The sequence below is a fragment of the Netta rufina genome (genome assembly GCF_964035555.1).
Source record: "Netta rufina genome assembly, chromosome: 16".
In the NCBI taxonomy this organism is placed as follows: domain Eukaryota; kingdom Metazoa; phylum Chordata; class Aves; order Anseriformes; family Anatidae; genus Netta; species Netta rufina.
In genome coordinates, this window is record NC_140140.1 from 7,012,901 (window position 1) to 7,026,554 (window position 13,654).

At 41.1% G+C, this 13,654-nt stretch overlaps 1 protein-coding gene across 1 annotated transcript in view; it reads right to left on the minus strand.

Moving 5' to 3' along the window:
* Positions 1 to 5,389: 5,389 nt before the first annotated feature.
* The window catches only part of UQCC1 (ubiquinol-cytochrome c reductase complex assembly factor 1), a 51,086-nt gene continuing 42,821 nt past the window's right edge, over positions 5,390 to 13,654 (minus strand). Inside the window, exons 8-10 of the mRNA XM_084296887.1 lie at positions 11,209 to 11,286; positions 9,720 to 9,833; positions 5,390 to 7,157 (exon numbers count right to left, since the gene is read on the minus strand). Coding sequence (XP_084153013.1) covers positions 7,023 to 7,157; positions 9,720 to 9,833; positions 11,209 to 11,286 — 327 coding nt within the window. The 3' untranslated portion in view covers positions 5,390 to 7,022. The remainder of the gene's footprint in view (positions 7,158 to 9,719; positions 9,834 to 11,208; positions 11,287 to 13,654) is intronic.

The following is a 13,654-nucleotide window of genomic DNA, read 5'->3' on the forward strand; positions in this document are numbered from 1 at the left end:
CTGCAGATAATGGATCTAGGACAAAATTGTAACAAAGCTGCTGAAAGGAAGTTTATAGGTGTGAATAAGCGTTAGAGCAGTTTAAAGAATGATATTAACTTAAAATGGTGAGGTGAATAGTTAAATTAAATGTAAAGAAATTTAGGGGGAAAAGGAAGGAAGTAAAGAAGGAAAGAAGGAAGTAAAACATTTGATGGTTCTTCTCAAGGTGCTCTGTCAGGGTGATAACATTGCCCTAGTGATAACATAAAAAAGGGCAAAATCACCCTTATTTTTGCCTTTCTAAAGAGCTAAAATGAGCATAAACTTTTGAAAGAATCAGAGAATGGCTGAGGTTGGAAGGGACCTCTGAAGATCATCTATTCCAACCACCCTGCCAGGCAGGATCACTTACAGCACATTGCGCAGGATAGCATCCAGGTGGGGTTTGAATATCTCCACAGCCTCACTGGGCAACCTGCCCCAGTGCTCTGTCACCCTCCCAGTAAAGAAGTGCCCCCTCATATTCAGCTGGAACCTCCTGTGCTTTGGTTTGTGCCCATTGCCTCTCGTTCTGTCGCTGGGCACAACTGAAAAGAGACTCCATCCTCTCAACACCCTCTCCTCTGATATTTATATACATTAAAAGGTCATCAGGTGTGTGTTTTCTGCTAGATAAGCAACTGCTTCTGGTTCTAGAAGGAGATTTCCACTGTCTCCAGCTAGTGTTTGGTTGCGACCTGCTCTCCCTCCAGTAATTTCTCATGGACATCAGCACATGAAAGCAACTATGGTGTAAATCTCTCCATCCAAGCTTGTCAGCTTGGGCTTCTTCAGTGTTGGTCAGTGGAAAGAGGCAAAGCTTTCCTGGGAGTCAGCTCACGCTGCAGCAGACATCTGAAGCAGGTAAGATGAAATGTACCATGAAGGTATTTCTCTGCTGAAGAGGAGAGCTCAGGTTGTCCAGGTAAGTGACAGAGGTTTACCATGCAGACATCTAAAATTAGATGAGATATATCCTGTTCCTGTCTGGGAAACAGGTGTCTATAATTGGTACTCCTCAGTCTGATCAGCCAACACAGGATGTGGGAATCACATCAGATAATTTCTGCCAGCTAAAAGGATCTTATCTGGAAGTGTTGTCTACACACTTTCTGCAATCAGAAAGGGGAAAACTCCCCTCTGGCTAAACATGCATACTGATTCCCACTTCCAAGTGAATGTCTCTAGACAGCTGTACCTGGGCTCAGTCAGGATCCGAGCACTAGGCAATACCTCATGCTCTACTACAGATGTTCTTGGAGCTCACCAAACATAAACACCTTGCCAGGACTTTCCATAAAATGTACCTGCCACTTCCTCTTCAAGCACAAGTGGAAGGGAGCCTGCCTCCTCACTCCCTAATAGCACAGGTCTTGGAGACCATGCACCCAGGAACATAGGAAGTCCAACATCCTTCTTTCACCTCTGTTTCAGCACTGAAATTCACACCCTCCACCACAAAACATCATGGTGTTCAAACACACTTATCTATAGGCATTTCTGGAAATTCATAAAACCCAGAAATGTTCCACTGAGGAGGATTCAGTGGCCAGATATATTACAGCTAGATGGGAAAAGCCTGAGTTTTGGTCACTGCTGCTCTGTGCTGAAAACAGCAAAAAGCACATTCAGATGTCTTTTCCTTTTCTCCTTCCAAAGGAAATACATAGAAATGGAATTGGGCACTGTAATGTCAGTGGGCCTAGTTATCAGCAGGAAGAGGATATGAAGGTAAGGATGTGAGACAATGACCAAATCCACACAGGATGCCCCACTTTGACAGGATGTGGAGCAGCCCAGGATACAGGCAGGTGGGATGAGGTATGAATATGAGCCCAGCTCACTCCTTTTGCCAGTGACGTAACCATTAATGAAAGCTTTGCATTTGCAAGACTCCTTGCTTCCTAAATATGCATGGAGGTGGCTCTTACCTCCTTGAAGAGCTGCAGTAGCATGCCAACACCAACAGGATCCAGCCTCAGCAACATGTTGCAGGGTCCTCTTACATGAAACACCTGCACAAGAACAGGGCTGTAGATATTTCTGTTTACACCAGTCCATCCCAGGTCCCTCAGGCAGGTCTGCTGCCACATCCCCTAAAGATGCTGGGTGCAGCCACTGAAATGCACTAGAAAACATGGGATTGTGCCTATGTGAGCTCCTGCTCTGCATTCCCAGTGGAAAGATGAGGCCCAAACTTTTCTTCTGCCCCACAAATGAGCAGAGCAAGCTGCTGAGCAGGTTTAATGACTGTAAGCAAAACAAGTACTCCCTCAACATGTTCAGCAACTTCAAGAACCTATGTAGGATGTGCAGGATGGTTAAATACACCTGAAGAAGGGAAGCAGGAAAGAAAATCTCACCAGAGGAGCCTGGGAAGGATTGTCATGCAACTGGCCCAACACAACACAGAAGGTCCACCAGCACCAGTGGGCAAAACTCCTTTGCAGGCACAGAAGAGAGGTGGACACTTCACAAGCACAGCACAATTGTCTAAAGCAGTAGAGCCTAGCACTCTCGTGTTGAGCGTCAGGGTCTTTCCCATGTCCTTGCCAATTTTCTCAGGCTCCTGTGCAAGCTTGTGACCTCTCCTCAGCCTCTCGGACCTTCATGAAAAGACAGACAGTGCTGAAGCCAGGCTGTGCAGATGCAATATGCCCAAAGGTGGAGATATTGCTCCCCAAGGCATGCTGCAGTGGTAGTACTGTCATCCAGGCTGCTAGAAGAGGTGTTAAGTCTGCCCTTAGATCACCAAAGGCCCAATCAAGCCTGACGCAGCACTGCTGTGTCAGCTGAGAAACAGACACAGAAGTTTTGATTGAAGTTCAATGTATGAGAGACTATACGAGAGATGAAACAAAGAGCGGCAAACGTGAAGAGGCAGATGGGGAGGGCAGAATCCTATACATTTGTGGCACAACTGTACTAAGCAGAAGAGTTAGAAACACACTCGGTAATTTCTAGGTATTATTATAAACATTTACCACTTCCAACATTGTTATTTTCACCTTCCTGGAAGAAGCCACACACAGTTCAGTTTCAGAGCTCAAGATGGGTGATGAATTGCTCAGCATACCTGTGCAGTGGATCAGGAAACTTCTCCACTCACAGCAGTACTTCAGCACATCTCTGGGATGTACAGAACCTGTTACACGCTCAGGATTAAACTTGTCCTGGAGAACGCTACAAGTAAACTGCACCAGGTCTACGCTGATAAGAATTTCTGAATGAAGACCTCCTTTGTAAGGCTCAAAGTATCAAAGAATATGGGTGTGGGTCACCAGGGTAAGTCTGTACTGGTATGGCTCCTGCTGCTTCTCAAAGTGGTGTCATGCAGAGGTGCATACCTCAGGGACCACGCTTGCAGAACTAGTCACCATCCTCTCCCAGCTGATGGTTCTCCTCCCATGGCTATTCTTCATCTACTCTACATTCATCCAATATAAAGCTCGAGTGGAAAAATTTGCTCTTTGTCTCCAGTTTCTGCTTACCTTATTTGCCAAACCAAAGGCAGTATAAATGAGACAGGTCAGTGGTTAAGTCCCGCTGCTATGTCAGGAGCCACAGTTCTGCCCTGAGGGTTTGGTGTGGCAGGAACATGACTAAAAACTACACTTTGTGGAAGGTGAGGACAGGTCTCAGAAATCTGGGAAGTGGTAACTACATTTCAACAGGGCTGAGACACCTGGACATCATCAAGGATGTTTGTGCTCTTAGTGTATTTAACTTTAACTGTATTGAGAAGCAAGAGAAAACTATTAGACAGGAATACAACAAAGGGGTGTGAACACAGAGACACAGGTAATGACATGAGCTGCAGAAAAACATGTAACCACAAAAAAAAAAAATTAGGCATCCAATGGTATCAGATGATTGCTCTGCACCCCAAAATGTCTCCAAATATTACTCTGGAGTAAGGGACTTCCCAAGTTTGACCCTGCAGGCAAAAACATGAACTTACATTACTACTGGTGCACAGGAGCAGAGAGGGAAAGGAGGACACCAAGGGTTGGCCTTCATTTTCTGCTTGCAGTAACAAGGAAGCCACAATAACCTAGCTGAAATGAGTGCTTCTGAGAGTTTGCGTCTCAGGATTTTTAGCCACAGCTGGGAGAGCAATTCCTTTGAAATAACCAGCAACATCCGAATTCTGTATATGATTCAGGATATCACAGGTTGGATGATAAAATGCTCAACATAGCTCCTTTCAGAGGAAGTGGATTTCCACATATATAAACCTAAACCTCAGTAAGTGTCCCCATGCTGAAGCAAAAAAGAATTGTCCATAAGCAAAATACCATTGATGATTCCCTTTGCAAAACCCGGAAAACTGGAAAAGATGGCCTTTGCAATATTTTTTTAAAAGAACTGTGTTTTGCTGCACTTGGAGCAGTTGTGTACACAGGAATCACTTAACTGCTACCCACTGCTCCTGTAATGCTTGCAAGGTGCAGATTTTGCTACTGGAAATGTACACTCTCTCAAGGACTCTCAAGTCTGGTTGTAAAGATGTCATAAGATGTAGGCAATGGCATATTTCTAGCCTACTGGCATGCATCAAGAGTAAGAGGAGTCATTTTACATCCAAATGCTGTCTCCAGATCATTAATGTCTGGGAAGGAAAGTCCTGTGTAGTCTTCCATGTATTTTTCCTCTCTAACAAAGATCACTCGTTTCATACATTTTCTATCTTCTAGGTCTGTAACAATCTTCTAATGTCTTAATGTGCCCCACATGGTTCTGTCCAAAACACACTGTGACTGCTGGCTCAGCTCTGTAACAGAGGGGTGGTTGAAGGTATTTTCTGGAGCAAGCAAAGAACCATGATCATAGGTCTTTCTATTCTCATATTAATAAGCACAAAAACAGATGCCAACAACCACAGTCTGGCACCATATTTCTGAAGCCTCCTGCCCATAAACTTAGGAAAGCTTTAGTTTTGACCATTTGGCTGTTCATTACCCATGCTCCTAATGGCACTGCCATCCACAGACTAGCAGTCCCACGACTACTACTGATTTGCTGGCTCTGTAGCATCAGTGCCACAGACACTGCACAATCTCTGACCTGTGTGCAGCACCATGTCCTTTGGGTTGGGTGGTGTACACCCAGTCCTGTGTTCCCATGGCATGAATAACATGAGTCCAGGTTTAAATTACATAGCAGGAAAGGGGTTAAAGTTTAAATGACTGTTTTGTATATGAATTAATGTATGTAGCTTTGAGCCAAAATATCTACCATTAATTTTTCCACCTATTTCAGGAGCAGTAAGATACACAAAGTAAAGTTTATTTTGGTACTTGGTATACTTCACTCCCATTAAAAATAAATTAATCAGCAAATTCCTACACAGCTCAGCCTTCTTTTATGTAAATACAACCCAGCTGTAATGAATTACAAGGTGTTATTATCTCACATACACTGTATAATACTTCACACATAAGAGGTTTCTCTGCTTAGCTCAGCTTTCAACAAAAGCATCTTAAATAAACTGCAAGCAAGTTGTTTGGTCTGTAATGTTTTCACAGAGAAGGGATACACCTCACACATAGAGGGTTTCTTTACATGACTCATTTTATAACAAGTTAAACTGAGGAAGTTCGGCTTGGAAAAAAAATAACAAAATGCCTTTTTTGTATAGAGAAGGTTCCTTAAGTGAAGGCTAAAAAAAATGCAGACCAGTGTTTGAGAGCCTATTTTCAACATCCCACTGCTCTTCACACAGAGGAGGGATGTCAACTATTCAACAAAACGTACAATACGAAGAATACAATGTCATAAAGAACAGTCACAGCCAGGCACAGTCACTCTTTCAGCAGAAATAACATTTCATCAACTAAGAATCATCCTCCTCCACTTTTGCTTAATAGTGTTATTAGGAATACACCCTAATATCATAGGGCTTATTCTTATCAAAGTCACGTATGGCCCAGAAAACACATACACATCATTTTTACCCAGACTGGCATTTATTACAGACTACAATTTTAGACATGAGAGAAATGAAAACTGTTTTTGTCACTGACCTGGAAATAGCCTGGTGAACCATCCACCTACGCAGTACACCTCAGCCTCTGCTGATTTAATCAGTGGAGCTATTGCTCCCGTAATTACTGTGTTGGGGTAATTTGCTTGCACAGCCATATAAACTTTTAATTGGGGTTGACAGCTCTTGTTGAAAAACCCTGGACCACTGCATTGGGAGTGGAGGGCAGCACAGTACTATCCCATTAAGAGCCATGGACAGAAACATAGATGCTATTTTCATGAAGAAATTCTTATACCACAGCTCTCAAAAGAATATGGAAATATCAGCATGGCAGAGCTCCTCTGAAATACCAAGTGCTCTGAGGTAGCTTTTAGCAACAGCCCAGCCATGTTTCAGACTTTTTTTCCTCATTAAGATGGCTAGAGTTAGAGGATTACTGGGGACCATGCATTATTCTTTGCACCTCCTATTCCTGTGCAAAGAGTTCCTAAAAAGGATTTTCATGGAAAATCCTTCAGAACCTGATAAAGCAATTCTTAACTCTATCAAAGCAAAAATGGACCATGCCATCTTGATATCAGGCTTTTAGAATATATTAACATCTAATATGCAAAGCTCAGATTTGTATTAACAACCATTCAGTAAGCAAAGGAACACCGTACAGTCTGTATGTAGCAGCTCTCTAAATGAGGCAAAGGACAGAAATGGCTTCTGGAGATAATTATAAGTCATGGTAAAACATCTGTTTTCCCAAAGATGGAAGGCAGGTCTTGCAATTTGTCTGCAAGGACCAGGCAGTGCCATAAAAAGAACACAGGTTCCCAAACCAACTAGCTTTATTCACAGGTGAATATTCAGAAGAGTAAGGCTGTCCAATTTGCTATTCAGCTACCACAGATAAGATATCTATTTAAATACGCTCTTTTTCAACAGCAGTTTTCACTTCCTGACCTCACAGCCTCTGCCTAGTTCAATTTCAGGCATGTTTCCCAAGCTGGTTTGAGAGATGCTCTCAGAGTCCTTCGTCATTGTAAACAGGGGAAAGGGGCTTGAGGATGCTGCGGGCGTTGTCCTCCACAAGAGGCCTCCAGCTCACCTCACCCGTCAACAGCAGGTCCTCCCCGCTCAGTGCATCCAGGTGCTGCACCTGCAAGAGACAGGGTGTTAGTGCAAGGCATCCTGACACTCATTAAAGGCCCTCAAGAGCTACGCAAACACGCTACTTTCTGGTATACTTTGCCATTTGTGAGAGGTACACTGAAAAAGATTTATGACTGCTTAAGCATTACAGGCAGGCTAGGAGATAAGTATCTGCAGATCAACTGGAGTTAACTGCGCAAGGTTGTCTAATTCCTTAGCTAATGCTTCCTCTGAAAGTTTGGCAACAGGACAAAGATGCAAAATAACATGATTCATTTCATCTTCCAAGCAGTTAATTCAAATGACACACTGCTAGTACCATTATCTGCAAGGAGTGCTCTCATAAAAGTGGTTTCACATAGACCAGGGCTTTTCACTGTAGGAAAAAACCTGACCAGCAGGGAACTTTCGAGATTTACAAAAACGCACAGGCTGATGAAGGAGATGAACAGGGAATGAACTCACATTCTTACACTACAAGAAATAATTGGCATCAAATGAAATTTCAAGGTGCAACGCAAACAAAACATTTAAGCAAAGTACTATTGTCACATAACATAGCGTTAACACATTGTAAATGCCATGCTTGCTGCCATAAGACACTGCAAGCACTGGGGTGAGGGAAAGAAACTAAAAAGCCCATCAAGAGGCATTAAAAATTAGAAACACCACCTCTGGCTCAGGAAGCCTGAGCATAGATTGCTAAGAATCAACCAGGGAAGTAGCACACACACTTGCCCTGTTGTTACATTCTTCTCTGCGCATCCAATAATAGCCACTGTTAAAGACAGGATCAGCAAGAACACATGTGAAAGACATCTTACATAAGGGATTTCCAATGTTTACTAGCAATAAAAGATAATCTGAGAAGGAATTTCTCAACAGAGGAAATACATCCACGGCAACAAGGATCAGACTGAAGAGCCACCTAAGCACAACATCCTGTTTCTGACAGTCCATAGCAGATTCTCCAGCAGGAGTTGAATACAATGCATGAATGCAATGTTATTTTCCTTATTTTCCCTCCCTCACAAAATTTGTTAGTACAGAGATTTTGAGCTTCAGGTTGTTGCTCTGCATTTATTAACCCTAGACAAATTTCTCTTCAATAAGACTTGCCAGTGACATTAAAACCCATGTACAATTTCGGCATCCCGAGCAATCTGTGGCAACCTGCATTCAGCCTTTTCTTGCTCTATTGGGCTTATGTAGCAAGGTTTTGATAGTGTGGGGGGCTGCATGGGCAGTCCCTGTGAGAAGAGCCCAGGAGCTACCTCATATTAGAAAAGAGCCAACTCCAGCCAGGGGACCCAAAAGGGCCCACTGGTGGCTAAAGTGAGCAATGCTGTTTACACCCCCAGAGAGCACAATGATGAAGGGAGAAAACAAAACAAAACAAAACAAACAAACAAAAAACAACCCTGCTGCACAGCAGCAGCTGTGAGAAAGGTGTGAGGAAACGTAGAGAGAACCCGTAGCCACCAAGACCAGTGCAGAAGGAGGGCAGGAGGCGCTCCAGGTATGGAGCTGAAGCTCACCTGTGGAGAGACCCATGGTAGAGCAGGCTGTCCCCCCGCAGCCGATGGGTATGACAGCAGAGCAAATCTCCATGCTGCAGCCCACGGAGGAGCCCCATGCAGGAGCAGGGGATCTGGGGTGAGCTGCTGCCTGAGGGGGACCCACGCTGGAGCAGTTTGCTCCTGACACATGGACCCCATGGTACGGAGCCATGTGGGAGCAGTTCTTGAAGAGCTGCTGCCTGTGGGAAGCCCATGCAGGATCAATTTGGGAAGGACGGCATCCCGTGGGACAGATCCCATGCTGGAGCAGGGGCGGGGAGTGACCATGAAGGAGCATTGGAGACCAAGCATTAGGGACTGACCACAGCCTCCATTCCCCATTCCCCTGTGCCATTCAGGGGAGGTGGTAAAAGGGGGTGAATGGGAGAGAGGTGTTTTTATAGTTTGCTTTTAGTACTCACTGCTCTAGTCTGTTAGTTGCAGGCAATAAATTACATTAAGTTCCCTACTTTGAGTCTGTTTTTACCCTTTATGAAAATTGGCAAGTGGTCTCCCTGTCCTTATCTCAACCTGTGAACTTTTCTTCTATCATATTTTCTCCCCCTGTTCTTTTGAGGAAGGAGAGTGAGAGTGCAGCATGGCAGAGTTTAGGTATGTGTTGGCGTGAAACCATCACACCCATTCACCTTCCATACACCTTCCAGATTTCAAAAATCTATTCTTTCACCCTATTTTTCAGGCAAGTGATTATAGTGATTATGTGTTTTGTTCAGTCCCTTAAGTTCAGTATCAGAAGATAACATGGGCCCAGAAAAAAGGAATACAGGTTTGCTTTCAATCCTCTGTGAATTTCTCTGTATTTATTTTTCATCAAACCACAATGAATATCAGTCAGTTTTTATGGTTTTACTTTTTCTCTAAAAAATAATCAACATTAAAAAAGTGATATTGATAAGGAGAAATGAGCTACATATTATGCAAGCAAAAATAAACATTCAATATACAAACCAAGAGAATGAAGAGAATTCACGTTATGAGCTGTAGCATACCTGTTTGCGCACATACTCTACGAGTAACTCCAGATGCCGAGGGTCCTCGCAGTTCCTGTTAAAAAGGTTTCTCCAAAGAGCTGCTGCCAGAACGTGATCATCAGACAGAATTCCCTAAAGTATAGAGGTGGGTTAAAAATTACTTGCCAACTGACAATATTAGATGCCTCAAAGCCCACAGCAACATATAAAAAGGCATCAACATCACTCCTTTTACAGAACGGAGAACAGGCCTGGCCTTAAATTAAGTAACTTGCAGAGCAGTCTGTAACAAATATTCTGGCAAATTAATCTGGAAAAAAAGCTAGGTTAGGATATTCCTAAATGCAGGAGCTAATCACTGCATTTCTGTTATGAAAACTTTACCACAAAGATTTTGGCTTTACAAAGAAGACAACACCACCTTACAAAATTTTGTGAAGACCACGACAATTGGAGGACGTATAATTCTCCAATTACGTACTGGAGGAAAAGGATGCATAATATGATGTCACAGAGAAGTAACGAGGACTTTGCTATTTTGCTTTGCTTTTATGTTTTTCATACTAAATGAGAAAAAGAGAACTCTTCATCAAGAACTATCTAGATATTCCATTAAATCTAATATTAAATTTGGCTTATAGGAGAATCACATCCATTAACACCTTTTCTATAAATTCTCTCCAACTTTTGTTGTCTTTTTAGATTACATGGTGTTCTCATCATAGTAGATAGTATCATAATTCCTGCCTCTGCTGACAACATTTGCCAAAGGAAAGAGTGGATAAGAGGTCAATATTTGTCGTTAATTTAATTAGACATCTTGTTTCCAAAAAGACTGTCAACAAAAAGAGAAAAAAAAAAAAAACAGACACAGACACATCGTGGCAACACTTAAAACTAGATTAAAGACTCACATTCATAACACTGTCCAAAACTCTGAAGTTTAAATTTAAGAGACATTAATAATGTATTAATAATGCAAAATAACCACATGAATGCAAATACCACCCCGTGAATAAGAGCATATGAAGAACAATATCCACTGAAGGGAAAAAAATAACTACTAAAAGAGCTGATGCAATTGGATTTTCTCCTTGGAAATCCCACAGATGCTTATGCACAGTGATACTGTTGCCTCCCTATATTGATCAGATACTTCCTATAAATACTTCCACATTTACACGCTCTTTATAAATGCTCTATTTACTCTCGAAGGATAGCTGAATACAATGGGACTCAAAGGAAGAAAATTATTTATTGACAGCAGGGACATTGAAACAGAACAAAGAATATTCCTTCTTCTATGTCCAATGGTTTAAATCAGTATGTCAGGTGCTTTCTTTTTTCTTAAAAAGGCATAAGATTATCACCAAGAAGTCTGCTTACAGTGTAACATTTCTCCAACAATACATATAGCAAATGCTTTACCCATCTGCAATATTCTGTGTTCAGTGACTTAGTTGGGTCTATTTGTTCTTGCACATTTCTCTGAAAACATCCTTCTTACCTCATCATATCCAAATAGAGCTGCATAGAAATTTTCTACCATACTTCTCAAATCTTCCTTTAGAACAACAGAATTAATCTGAAAAATAAAGCAGAAAACCTTCTGTAGGGGATCTAAAGAGGTGATGAAAAAATTATTATCAGTGGGAAAAGAAGAAAAAGCGCCTTGACCAATGTAAGTTAGAATTTGTCTGTAAGAAATGATATTCCTATAGTTAAAGATTTTAGAACAACGTGTAACGCAGCTCAGTTAAGTCTGTACACAAAAGAAAGACAAAGTCAAGGTTATGGCTATAAAGTCAAGGAATGGCAGAAAAATCCTCAGCCACCAGTGCTGACACAGAGCTACATGAACAGAGGAAAAGATACAACTGGGTGAAGAGTGAAGGCAAGGCTGTTCTCTTTCAGTAGCACTACAGAATAAGATAATGAAGACTCCTCTGCATTTTAACTATTAAGCTGCATTGTCTGCATTGTCCTTTTTTTTTTTTTTTTTTTTTTCTTTTTCTAAAGCATGGGCCTCAGAGCTGGGCATCCTGTCACAGTAGAAATACCATAATACTAAAGATAGCATCCCTACCACTTCTTACTATTACTTCTCAATATTGACTTGTACATTTGGGAATCACATGAATTCTGTTCTTACAGCATCTCAGTAGAAACTCAGATGCACTAGTTATTCACTATGACTGAATTTCTTTCAGTTTGTGATGACACAGGTACTTCCCCTCATGCTGTGTGACTCAGTCTAAGTTCCACACTGACTTTTAACTAAATTTAACAATTGCTTAAATATTTGCTGGTTATAGCCTAAGCCACTCATTGGCTTGCAGAACTAACCCCTACATGAGATTAAGACAGAACAAAAGGAGATCAGTAGAGAGAAGGTTGAAATAACTCTGTGCACCTCCCTCAGGCAAACCATCTACTTCTTTTGCCTGTATTTTTTTATTTCTATCAACAGAGTGGTTTAATAAGCAGTTCTTTTCCTGAGGGTTGAGCTATGCTTCCATTGGTTTTTGTTTGTTTGCTTGTTCTTGTTTTAAACAGACCTCACAAGCAAAGATAATTATCTTAATACCTGCATACTAGCAGAATACTCATCTATGAGACTGCATCTTGGAGGCAGGTTTTATAAAAAACTGTCAACAGGAATACAGGGTAGTCAATTCTACAATGGACTGAGCATTACTGCTTTTTGATGTACAGCTTATCACAAGGCTAAAGAAAAGCTGTGAAAACTTTGCATATTTAGTATCTTAATACTTATGAAAATATGAGCCATGTCCTAAATTCTTAGCATCCTTAAGGGTACTCAACTTGGTGCTTATGCAACAGCTTTTCTATCGAAATGTGAATTAGTTTTTGCCACACTAGCAAATCTCCAGTTAAATATTCTTCCATTAAACCACTATCTTTTTTCATCAGTCGATTTTTATAGAAATGCATATAGGGCAAACACAAGGAAAATTCCTTTTATGTCAGTTACTCATATTTTCCCATTAATTTAAGCTATTAAAATTCATGCAGATATTTTATAGGCTATCAAGATTTGGTGACTGGTTATTATTGAATGTTTAAAAAAAAGAACTAACCATAAGAAATCAGAGGGTTAAATGATGACTGCAACTTCTGTAATGACTTAATTAAATTTTTATTGAGTACATAAACTATGATGTCATTTCTACCCAACCATGCTCAAACTTTCTGTGTATGTCAGAGATCGTGGTTTTTCTCAATAGAACATACTTCTAAATAAGCTGCACTTCTACAGCTCTAATAAGGGGGAGCAGGTCTCATGTAACACACTCAATAAATTATCCTTCCATTTTTAAACAAACAAATTCCATGAGTTATTATATATTTGCCACGCACTTTTTATGACATAATAAAAATGTTACCTCAAGGATTACTTAACACATACTACAAATGTTACAGCAGGCAACTGCAAGGGGCAAAGAAAACAAATAGTCCCATTACAGAGACAAGTCCTGGACTATACTTCCCCAGGGAAGCAGCCCTCTATACTAAAAACAAAGAGCAACAGCTTTAAGTTAGCAAGAAACAGATTGATGAAGGAGATAACCAAGTTAAACAAACATGGCAATAAATACATCTTAAAAGACAAACAGTTTAAAATATAAAATGTGACTTTGGGGATGAAGCAGTATCTTAGCAATAAAATTATGTTTAAAGGAATACTGCAGCTTCTGAAGAATACAACAGCAGAGGTTAAGTACAAACACTGTAGGAAAAAAAAAAAACACACCTTTATAAAGTATGAAAAATGAGAAAATCTAAATCACGGTTTGTTGGAAATGCTTCCTCTTTTCAAACTTCTACATATTCTTACCACTACCAAGTTTCATGATCTGGCTGGTCATGATTCTGCTGACTCTTCCACAGTTCATTATTAAGAACAAAAAATGCTAGACAACTCCAAGCGA